Here is a 12,524-nt window from a genome sequence, read left to right as displayed (position 1 = left end):
AACAACTCTTACAAATCCATACTTATTCTCTGATCATGTATTTCTTGATAGACTCTACTATGACATGCAGTTTGAAATTTTCTACTTACAGATAAGAAATAGGTGGACAAGCAAGACTATGACTAAACAGTAGAATTTGACCAAGAGAAGGGTGCCAAGAGATTTTAATCATCTTCAAGATTTGGTTTTGAACATTCTAATAAATACCTTCTCATATACCACTGCACTGCTTTACAATATATACCTAGCAGTAAAGAGCAAAGTGAGAATAAGGCAGAGGAATAGGCAGGCAGCTAAGCCTATTTCCACCATTCAGAGTGCTGGAACTCAGCACTCTAATGCACAAAGCTAAGCTATAACTTTCATATTTCAGGATCTATCTGCACCTCTTCATTGTTAAGAGAAGGTGGAAGCAGGGACTTGTTCTCAGAAGTTCCTGTCTCTGGTACTCCTTAGGAAACGAATAGTATTATATCCCTTTCCTCACTACACGTGCAGACACCAGTGATTTAGTTAATAGCATATCTCTTTTTTGTACTTGTATCTCCCTCATGTAAAACTCTGAGCACCACCAGACCCATCCTAGGTACTGATTATATCACCTCACAATGTACACAATTCTCCCAAATCCCAGTTCTGCTCCCTTACCCATCCTTTCTTTAGCAATGAAAGGGAAGGGCAGCAGGCAATTTGTTCAGACTCACAGAGGCCACTTGCCAGCAAGGCAGTTCTAGCCCAGGGTTTGTGTGCCGAGGAGGTTGAGCTCTGACAAGTGCTTGTACAGGTATCTCTGCCATTCACAAATGAACTCTGCATCACCACAGACACTCATTGAACACTTATCCATGATGTAATGCAAAAATCTCTCATATGGATTGGCTACAGCTTTGAACGGAGATTTCAGTTTGAATGTGAGATTATGGTTTTAGAGTATGCACTGACATTTTGGGAATCTCATTCCTACTGGGCCATCTAAATCTCTCCAATGCAAACTGTTGCCACTGAACTCACATTCAATGTTATGTGAGTGGGCTTTCAGAGAAAATAGGCTGCCACATCCCTCTCTTTACCCATTAGGAGTCACAGAGTGTTTTTCCCTTAAGCTTTTAGGGCATAAGCAGCTGTTACTCAGCTGACCTGAGCTGCTAGTCTAAGCACTTTCAAAAGTCCATGAGAACATTTCTGTCCCCTATGCCAGGGCAGACTGCTTGGCTACATCACCAAAACTGAAAAGGGACTAATTTTCAGAAAATCTGTGAGGTACACACTTGTTTTGTTCCTCCCCACAAATTGGAAACAAAACAAAACCCCACCTTTATGAAAGCTCTTCCAGGCCCAAACATTCCCACAAAATGGAAGCAAGTGCTTTCAAGTTTCCTTTAATTAGCACCACTTTCCTCTCAACCACCCCACTTCCTTCTGCAGCTCAAGCATAGACAACAGCTGAACTAGAAGATGGACAGGAGTGAGCAGTCCAAGATGTCACTGCTCCTCTGCCACAATCCCACTCATAGAAATATAAACTAGCAGATTAGTATGACCTTGACCTAACAGGACAGAATGTACACACAATAAAACTAAATGTTGACAAAATGTAAGAGACAATACAAGGGATCATAGCATTTTAGAATCGTGGAGGTATTTACCGTGGTGGTGTATTTCATAAAAATTAGCATAATTAAATAGCAATCTCTTTTTCTCCATCTTGTTTCAGTTTACATCAACACTATTGAAATAGCTAAATGTCTATGTACATATTATTATTCCTGCTTTTACACAGATCTTAAATAAAACATTTTATGTATATGGCACCTGGTTTAGTTCTAGAAATGGTATCTTGAAATTTAATCACACCGAACTGTTATTATTTATAAAGCTTCCCTTAGAAATAAGACAATATTTAGAAATGTTGTACTTTTCAACACTTATATTTTTATTTTCATAATATTTACCATGCTGGAGGGCTTTTAGTGGAAACCAAAACAGAATGAATGAGTGGAAGAGGCCATTTAAACAATGAACCCAGAAAACCTAAGAAAGAGAAAACAGAAAATCCATGAGAACCATTTGCAATAAACTAGCTCTGTGAACCCTGACCTTTCTTTTTATCCGTGTGTTAGATTCACAAAATGTGTTTTTGTTAGGCCACCACTGTGGAGTAATATAACTGACAGGCACTTTCTGCCTCTTAGCTCTTCATGGGTCATTTGTTTATTTTTATGCTTTGAAAAAAAGTGTTTATTATCTCCTCCTTTTAATTTCAATTCAGAAGGGAAATTAAAACATAAAAATATGGGAATATCATCAGAAAAATGAGACTAAACTAGACAGCTGGAACAATTCCTACATTCTAAGTAGGGAATTAAAAAGGACTCTAGCTTTTATAATTTGCATTTAGTATAAGAATAAATTTAGATAATAGAAAAATTAAAACCTGAGTTACACATATGCCTAACCTACATATTCCCACACACAAAGGAATTTAAAAAGGACAAATATCAGTTTCTTCCTTAAATTTCTCCTTACATACTCCATTCTTGAGGAGCACAATTTGATCATATTAAAATTCCTTTAGTGTATTTGCTGAACAACTGAAGCTTTACTTTCAAATTTATTTTCATTTGTAAAAGATGCCTTCTGCAAAGGATTGTATTAAGTTTAAGAAAAAACACTCTATAAGCATTTTCCATAATATATTGCATAATGACATAAAAAGACTTAATAAAAAATATGTAGCCCATAGCAATATTGGTTTTTTCACTAACAATGCTTTTGACTGTTATGCCGTTTACTGTAACTGAATGATGTGTATCTTGAGTGTTAAGGTGTTCAAACAATTGAAATTAAGTTGCCTGTCTCACATTTTTCCACAATGTCTCAACATCTTTTGTTAGATTATTCAGCTACACTTGGTTGCATGGTCCAATTTACACTCTAATACTTTGCACATTTAAACTTGTGCTACTCATTAACCTTTGTCTCTCCTTCTTGCTATGTCATTACCAGAAGTTTTTATTTGACAGAAAGCACAGGTGGGTGCAAGAAAAATTAGTTCTACTTTTCCATTTTCCTGACCAATTCTTTTTGTCCCATGCTAATCCTTTAACCTCTGTCATGACCTCATAACCTTTGATCCCTTTTACCATAACAAATATCTGCATCAATATTCAAGGCAGTAATGTTTCCAAATCTTCAACACCAACTATTCAACTTATATAGGTGGGAATTTTGTAGCTGGTGAGTTTGTAGACATTTACTCATAGCAAATGTTGTATGGGAACAGTCACAGAATTTCCAATTAAGTCAACAATACATCTGTGCAATAAAAAAAACCAAACTAAAGCTTATTTTAAAACAGAAAAACAGCTATTATAACTCATATTTACACTGTTTATTAAAACTATCACAACACAAAAAAGTGTCTGTATTTATGGGACCATGAAAAGCCTCATATTTGGAAAGCATTCACAGGGACACAAGCGACTCTGTTACAGTGTCCTTACAAACTTTCAGGGTGGATTTTGAAGGGATGAAATGAGGAAGGAGGAGAAAAATCTCATCTGTTTCAGTGAACAAAGATAGTTTAGACAAATAATTATGTATATATTGGGGTAACTTGAGTTATATAGCACAAGTGGTGCAGATACAAGAGTTAAGTATGCTGTATCAGCTCTGCATATTTACTACAGACCATCACATGTAAGCATTTTTAATTCCAGGATATATTGAAAATGTCCCCAAGTTCAACATAAAATGACATTACTTGAAATGTCACAATTATACTTATGAGAAATAAAATTAGAAGAATCTTTTACAGAAGTCAAATACTCATGAAATCACAGATTCAGGCACAAGTTTGACTTAGTTTTTTCAAAAGAGATATTTTATGGGCAATGCTGTAGAAATTTTCTTTATTTTATGTATTAAAGAGTCCTACATTCTTTTACTGCTACTTATGCTAGTCTCTCTAAGATGAACATCACCCAATTCCCACCAAAAGTAGCTTCAGATTCCTTTTGATCCACACTGACACATTCTTGACTCCCAAGTATTTTTTCCCAAAACTCAAAATTAAACCATAAAACCACAACTCCAAATTGACAAAGAATAGTACCACGTCCCTCCCTCTACAAATCTAGTGACAGTTCTTATTGTCCACTGCAACACTTCTCCACAGGCTTCAGTAATCCATTTCCATATAACAGTACAAATACATACAGCCCAGCAACAGTGAGGTCTAATCACTTCTGCCTACAGAAGACAGCTTTATTACCAGCAGGGGAAAAAAAAAAGAGTTGAAAAAATGAAATCCTAGTTGTCCATTTCCATACTTGGTAAAAATGAATATATATATATGATTTGTACCATTCACTGACAAGTGTACACCTGGAAATAATAGCAATAAAAATCCCCTCCATTTTTAATTATGAGCAGCATAGAATAAAAAGGGTAACTATACTGAATTCCTATGAATTTTTGCTTTATGCTGTGATTTTTACAAAGATCTACCTTAGTATTAAAGTCCAGTGCATTTTGGGAAGTCTTGTATAACTCAGGGTATTTCAGCATGTTTTCTTTTCGGCAGGATCTCTCAAATATTCCAAGAGTTAGAGGAGGCATTGCTGTAAACATCTAGGTAGTTTAAAAAGAAAAAATTGCAACATTTTAGAGGTGAGGATTTGCTTAAAGATTGCTTACTCAAGAACCATTCATGGTTAAATGTACTTAAAGGCACACAAATTGTCTTACCACATTGTAAAGACCTATACACCATCTTTCAAAAAGAATTTGTCCAGAAAAGCCATTGACAAATGCAAACCAGACCTGCAAAAGATTAGAACCGAGTATTACTCAAATGTCTTGCAAGGTACAATACACAGATTTTTCCTCAGCCTCTCAAAAAGGGATACCCCTACAACACATTTACAACACAATTGAAAATGTTGTGGTTAAAACCCATATAAAAATTAATGATAAACCAAACTTTCAATCAAGAACAGACAGCAGGCAATCTAGTCAGATACATGAGCAATTCCATGTAAATAGGAAAACATTCAAAGGAGGTAACTATTTTCAGAAGAAATGTCAGGTTCTTTAAGGTTTTAAGAGTGATTTAAGCTCACTTAATTCTTAATTAAATAAAAATTCTGACAAATATGGGCTGCTGGAGGGGGAACCTACAGATCAGTAGTCATTGTCTTCCCATTGTTAGCAAACTTGACTAACAGAATTCATTGATTAACCTGCTGTTTGAAACTACCAATATTCCTTACTCATAAAAGGATTAGGCTTTACCAGAGCATTAAAGTAGAGCTACTTAGTTAAGAAGCACTAACTCAGCTACATAGGTGCTGTAGAGAGGGAAGTGGACATCTCTTGAATTGCATAATTTTTATCAGTTTTTGCTAAAAGGTTAAATGAAAGCAGATTTAATTTGAAACATGTGATAACATATTTTCTAATGTTTTACAGCACAGCATTCTGCATATCTGCTTTCTCCTATTATTCTCATCCTTGAATTAGTTCAATGACAAAGTGGAGAAGCAGCATGTCTGATGAATCTTTATGACCAAGTTACACTGAAACTATATGGTCTAGGAAAAACATAAGCTCTTAAGTAAGACAAAATAATTTGAACAGTCTACTCCTTTTAACACTCAAGTTTTTCAAGTGAATTTTTAGAGGCTGCTTTCTTACAGTTTACATTTCATTAAACTTCATTAAGGAAGCATGAATTACTACAATCAATATGTATGTTTATCAGTATGTACCCAAGCTGGCCTCCAGGTGACTGGACTCTATGACCGAACTCAGATTTTTTTTTAATCATGTGGTGCAATGTCTGAACATGTCTGTGACTACTTTGAGATGGAAAACCTCCTGAATTTGGCAACTACAAACACTAAAAATGGGAAGTAAAATCCAACCAAAATTGCTATTTTTTTCAACAGATAAGAGTAAATTTTTTTTTTGGTGGCCACTTATTAAAACAAGATTGGATACAAAGTCATGACTGTTCAAGGCTGCAATACAGAAAGAGTAAGAATACCCTGAATTTTCCAAAATCTTGCAATGCTATATTTGTTTACTTTGGTAGTTATAAGTGCAACAAGCACAATTTTCTAACCTTTCAGACTATAAACTGAAAAGACAATGGACTTACTTTATTTTAGCTGAATCAGATTTTTAGCAGCTCTTTTTTATTTTGATTTTTGAATTTCAAAATATGAATTATGATTTAATTGTGATGAATTTGTTGGCAGCAGTTTCTCAGTAGCTGACTGTAAAGGTTCAAGATGAGTACATAATCAATTCTGCATTACAGAATAATTAATTATGCAGTCGACATCAGTACAATTGATGCTTTTCCCCCCTTGTTTGTATCAAATACTGGAGTAAATTTTAGAAATATTGATTTGAAAGGGTTAGTGTGGTGGAAGATATGTGACTCAGTAGCTGGTCATAAATATGTGTACATCTCATTGCTGGTAATTGCAAATAGAGTTAAGAAAAGTATTCCTCTCTAGGAAGAAAATAGAAGACCACAAATACACACAGGCTTGACCCTTCATAACCAAGAAGTATATGGAAAATACATTAAATTTACACTATGATTTAACTAGCAGGCAAAATGTTATAAAACACTAATTTAAAATGGAAGGCCTAAATACATACACTGAATCTATTCCACATGTTGACTGCTCTTACAAGTAAATGATGTTAAGCAACACTTGGAAATGTTTTGGAGTGGCTTTTAAAAAGCAAGGCAAATATTTAGAATAAAATTTTAATTTGCAATGGAATGTTGCTTTCAGCTTATTTTGTACAGAATTTAAGTTAGAATTTTCAAGGTGTTTAAACTGAAAGTGGTTTTAGTAGAAAATTGTTAAGAAATCCCTTAAGGCATAGTACTGACTTCCTGAAATATTAGCATTTACTTTTTTCTAAAGAAAGCATGCAAGTTTTAGGCATTTTAGTTAATTTTAGTGTAATAAGGGACTGGAATATATCTTGGTTAGAGGCCTAGATGCAAACTAAAGGAGAGATGAAATTTGGTAGCATCTCTAAGTCCTGAAGTTCTTATGGAATGTATCAATAAAAGTCCATGAAGAAGAAATCTTTCAATGTGGATAAAAGCAGTGGTCTCTAGTAGAAACACTACTGTTTAGTGGAATATCACATATTTAACTTCAAGAGACAAAGCATCTCTAGTATCTAAGCAGAAACATTAATTTTATATTAGTTACAAGATTAGGAACAACTGGCTTATGCCATAATGGCTCAAAATTAAAAGAGCTAAAAGGTGGGAAAAGACAAAGGACAAATACAGCCCTTACCTCAAACTATAAGAGAAGAAGAAAATAACCTACCTATTTGCCTTAACTTCTGAATCTTGGGCCCTAGAAAATTACACTCTTAACCCCATATGAAAAAAGTAATATGGAGCTTACTACATTATTAATAGTCAAGAGACACTTGCTCTGCACTGGGCAAATAATTCAGAGACAAGTGTGTTCCATCCTAGTTATGATGGACAATGAAGGAAGCTGTACGTGCAAAATCAGTTTTTAGGATGCTGGACATGACACTAATTTAGGAGCAGACTCAAACACTTCTCTCTTAGGGTACAGGTCCTACTCTAACAGCTCAAATTGTGAATCTAGCTCCCTTTTACAGAAGAACAGGTGATTGGTGGTTTTAAAAGTAGTATTTTAGTCCAGGCCGTGAAAATTAGACTATTCTGTAGTTCAACACCTACAAAATTTTCTACTGAAAAGGAAAGAATTAGGTCCCCAGCCTGTCTAAAATGAGATGGATCTCAACAAAGATCCTCATATTTCTAATTTTTCCAGCCATGTAATGCAAAAATGTGGGCATGAGCACAATCACCTTCTGCTGTGTGTGTTTCAAACTGAACTCGGTGCAGTTTGCACACCTCAAGTAAGCCATGGCAGAGTGAACCACAGCAGCTGAACTGTGCAGCTCAGACCCAGTGTGAGTATGCCCAGAAGCCTGCTCATGTTTGGGGTTATGCATTATATGGGTTATGCATTTATATGATCATGGCTATTCATCTGATATGTCAGGCAAAGGGAATAGGAACACAATGGTCAATTCCAGTTATGGACATGAACTGCTTGAGGGAAGGGGGAAAATAACCTCCCCATCATCCAAAGTTTATGGAATAAAAAAAGTCATTATAGCTTTAATTACTCAATAAATTAATTATTTTAATGGTATCACTTAAATTGTTATAAATAGCCATGTTTAAACATCTGTGACTGAAATTTAAATCTCAACTCCACACATCTGTTTCTTCTGCTTGTCTTGGTCTTTTATCACTCTTACTCTGATTCTTACTCTTATTCTTACTCTTTCATTTGATGTTTCATGTTGGATAAAAATCAAATATTCTTATTTTTTAAAACTGTAAATCCTTTTCATTTAATATGAACCAGTTATTTTACATTATTGCTAGTTGTTACTAGATAGCAAAATGAGAAGTAGGAATAGGAAAATTCTGTTCCTCTGATGTCAAAGGGTGATTTTCATAGCTTCATAAAATGAGTAGTTTAATGACAGAGTGCATACAGTAATGGTAATTATAAAAATAATACCAATCCACAAAGGAGTTCTCAGTCATGAGATCAATCTCAACATCAATCACCTTTGTAAAATAATGTCAGCTCCTCCAAAATAAGTATGAGACTTTGTATAGGCTTATCCTACATGAGTGCAATGACCTGTACAGGCTCAATAAAGCACATTAGTGGTCTATTAGAGATTCAAAGTTTTCACTTGCAATTTAGACTGATATATCAGAATATAGCCTCTCAAGTCATTGTGACTAGTCCTATACAAAAGATGAGGCCCATATTTAAATAGCTATTGCATCAAGACACAGACTACAAAAACATTATTACAGATCACTTCTAGTTTCTTATGAATAGGAGTTTAAATGTCAATAAGCACTGATCACTGTGCTTCAGTATTACTATAGACCTTTACCATTTTCTGAATTAAGAAACCAATTGACATCAATTTCATATCAGCCCATGAATGCCTAGGATAAAGGCTATACTTTAGATTAAATGGAATATTTTCCATTATTTTCTTGATTAGTACTGAGCAGACATTTAAAACCAGGATACAGATCTATTAAGTAAGGGTAGGTATTTTTATTATTGTCAGAATAAAAGGAAACTTGTTTAAAGTAACTTCCAGACGTGCCTTTCACAGTACTATTTTCTAAACTCCAAGACAGAGGAGGTGTGGCCACAAAAGCCTCACTGAAGTTTTCCTGATGTAGCATTTCTGCATATTAAGCAGCAGCTTACAAATACTCATTGAGCTCCCTGCTCCCACGCCTGATCTGTACAAAAAAACTGAAAAGAGAGACTCAAGACTGGCAGTTGTCCTTTCTGGAGACATTCAATGATGAATTTCTGCCCATTCACTCACAGTATTGACATGAGCTATTAACACCTCTGAAAAGTTTTCTGAGCTAACAAATGTGGGGTATACAGGAATTCAAGTAGAATTTATTTTGTCTTTCAGAGAAGGTGTATATGGCAAAATGATTGCATGCATTATATATATAGGGTCATAACAACCCATATCAAAATTATCTCTTTGCCTTTCAATTTGCTCAGGAAGAAGAGACTATCTGTTCATAAAAGCAAAGTTTTGATCTTTAGACTATGATCTCTGTACCCTGCATTTAACTTTCTTTCTCAAAAAATACAAATAGTGGGATACTTATATTTGATTTGTTAAAAATTCACAATATGTGCGGGTGACAATGACAGCAATTTAAGACAAATAAGTTGATATGTTCTAAAGCCAACCTTTATATGCTTTCTATAAGCAAAGTATACATTATTACTTTTCTTTTTCAAATACTTCTAGAGCTACTGCTAATCAGTACCTCTGGAAGTGTGATCATGTAAGGAGATATACAGCCTTTGAAATACAGGCTCTGAAGTCTGCCACTTCAAGACAACAAAGGATCTTTAGTGGACTTGCTTTTTCTATAGCTTCCTACTTTATATTTTTCTTAAGAGGCTACAAACTTGCTGCTACTTAGATAGAAATTTATTTGCAGTTATAACACAGTAAGGAGAGAAAAAAGAGGAAATTTAGAAAATGTAAAAATATGGTAAGAAAAGTACACTCCTTTGGCTACAACATTGTACATAAAAATGATTATTTTCAAATATTACAGCAATTAAGGTCACATACGTAAGTATAAAATGGAAATATTAATCTAATGTTTACATCAGGTTTAACAGAAATAAAGCATTTTGCTTCCAGTAAAGCTGAATACTTACTTTGCAAATTTAAGATACTAATTTGAAAATATATTTAAAGAAACTATGAAAATTTAAAGAGTATCTGTTAACCCCATTAACATACAAAATACATAAGACTTTCAGTAAAATTTATTTTATGGCCAAGATTTTCAAAACTTAAATATTTTTTCCACATTTTTAACCCAAAGTTTCACTGTGACTATAAAGTTTGAATCAATTAAAAATGCAATTACTATATGTGTATGTATATATATATACACACTTGATTATAAAAGATACAGCAGCTGTCAGAAGAGAAGGAAGGGAAGGGAGAAAGTAGCTTTAAAAATTTTTTAAAAATATGTTTAAAACATTTTATGGTTGCTGTGTGGTGATGAAGGGAGTGATAACTACAATTATACATTCGGTTCTAACCATAGTTACCAATAAATGTACATTTATTACAACACAATCCTCTCATACCACTGTATTTTTTGCAAGATTTCACTCCTTAAAATCCCAGGTGAAAAAACTAGGTCAGCTACTTTCAGGAAAGTATCCCTGTTCTTGAACAGGAGACTGAAGATGCAGGATCACCCCAATCAGCAAGTGAAAGGTGCCCAGGAGTGGAATTGAACCTGTCTGTAAAAGCCCTGGGCGCTGCTCTGAGCCGCGACAGCCCAGCAGGGCAACAGGGACCTTCGGAAGGGCCGCAGACTCCGAACCCCACAGTCCCTGACACCAGCACAAGGAGCTGAAGCACACACATCTCTGGGTAAATTGAAGGTAAAATTGTAACTGGACTCCTTAATTACTGCAATGATGTTACATGTACAGCATTTCAATAAGCTAGCAATATTAGAAATACATTTAGTACTAATATTTACCATGCATTTTTAAGCAACTGTGATTTTTTTAAAGTAAAAAAACCATTCAGATTAATCAGTTTATTAAAAATTTCAAGATTCAATATAGTAGGTATTTATTTACAGTTAAAATATTTTAAAAATATATATCATAACCAAAAGCTTTAAATTAAGGTTTTACTTTCAAGAAGTAACATTTCACATGCTGTAAAATTACCTCGATAATATAAAGGACTATATTCTTGTAGAAACAATATAAGATGCATTTAGCTACTCTGTTATAATTCCAGGCTCCATGAACCAACAGCAAGTTCTTCAAATACTTGAACTGCAAAAAACATGAAAAATCAACAAACATACAATTAAAACATACATACACTAATATTAATAAAATTTTAAAATATTTTATTGTAGTATTTTGCAGTGTAATGACTTACCTGAGCAATTGAGTAGTCTGAAGAATTAGCAGCCTGTAGACCTTCATTCCCACTGATACCAACACCAACATGTGCTGTTTGTATCATACTAACATCATTTGCTCCATCACCAATTGCTAGAGTTACTACCTTAACTTGTTTTTTAACCATTTCTACAACTTCAGATTTTTGAAGTGGCGATACCCTAAGGGATAAAAAAAACAAATAGATTTAATACAGGACTTTCAAATGGATGTACTTTTAAAATATACTTTATATTCTGTGAAAAGCTAATAAACCCAGGCCAATTAACATCCTAGTGAGAGACATGGTCTTGTTATTGCCCTTCAAGGGTATATGCTAAAAGCACACTCACAGAAAAATGCATAAAAAACAACATTTATGAACTCTGGACTACTTAAAAGCTGAAAGACCTTACCAAGTGTGTTAGAGAGAACTGTTTGAAAATGTATTTTAAAAAATAAAGGAATGAAAAATAATACAGCCTTCAAATTGAAGGTGGCTATATAATCACATTATTCAGTGGCCAGCACAACACATGCACAACTACTGGACTTCTGAAAAAGCTGTGTGGGATGAGTCCACAGCTTTGTGGAAAACCTGGGTTGAAAGTTTCTGGGCAACAGCCCTTCTGAAAAATTCTGTGGTCCAGAGACCTATATGAAAAAAAAAATCCGTGATCTTTTGGTACATGTTTTACTGGAACTCTGCTCTTGAGAACTGCACCAAGACTTGCTACAGCCAGCTTCTACAGAAGATTCCTAACCCAAGTACTTCTTTTTCATCTTTTTAACTTCTTAGGAACAGTGCCTTAATTCCTTTTTAGACAATGTTATAGGGGCAGCTGGAACATGGCACTGTCACTGCCTCAAATTCATGGTGAAACCAGTAAAAATATTTTTTATTCATTCTCCTCACTCTTAGCTGTA

General features: G+C 34.4%; 1 protein-coding gene across 2 annotated transcripts in view; it reads right to left on the bottom strand.

The window, feature by feature from the left end:
- The window catches only part of ATP8A1 (ATPase phospholipid transporting 8A1), a 101,768-nt gene that overhangs the window by 30,588 nt on the left and 58,656 nt on the right, over positions 1 to 12,524 (bottom strand). For both annotated transcript variants that reach the window (XM_066548474.1, XM_066548473.1), the window contains exons 26-30: positions 11,596 to 11,779; positions 11,376 to 11,486; positions 4,750 to 4,824; positions 4,510 to 4,632; positions 1,953 to 2,031 (exon numbers count right to left, since the gene is read on the bottom strand). In XM_066548474.1, the coding sequence (XP_066404571.1) occupies positions 1,953 to 2,031; positions 4,510 to 4,632; positions 4,750 to 4,824; positions 11,376 to 11,486; positions 11,596 to 11,779 (572 nt within the window). The remainder of the gene's footprint in view (positions 1 to 1,952; positions 2,032 to 4,509; positions 4,633 to 4,749; positions 4,825 to 11,375; positions 11,487 to 11,595; positions 11,780 to 12,524) is intronic.

Source organism: Molothrus aeneus, chromosome 4, assembly GCF_037042795.1.
Source record: "Molothrus aeneus isolate 106 chromosome 4, BPBGC_Maene_1.0, whole genome shotgun sequence".
In the NCBI taxonomy this organism is placed as follows: domain Eukaryota; kingdom Metazoa; phylum Chordata; class Aves; order Passeriformes; family Icteridae; genus Molothrus; species Molothrus aeneus.
This window is presented reverse-complemented; position numbering and strand designations above follow the sequence as displayed.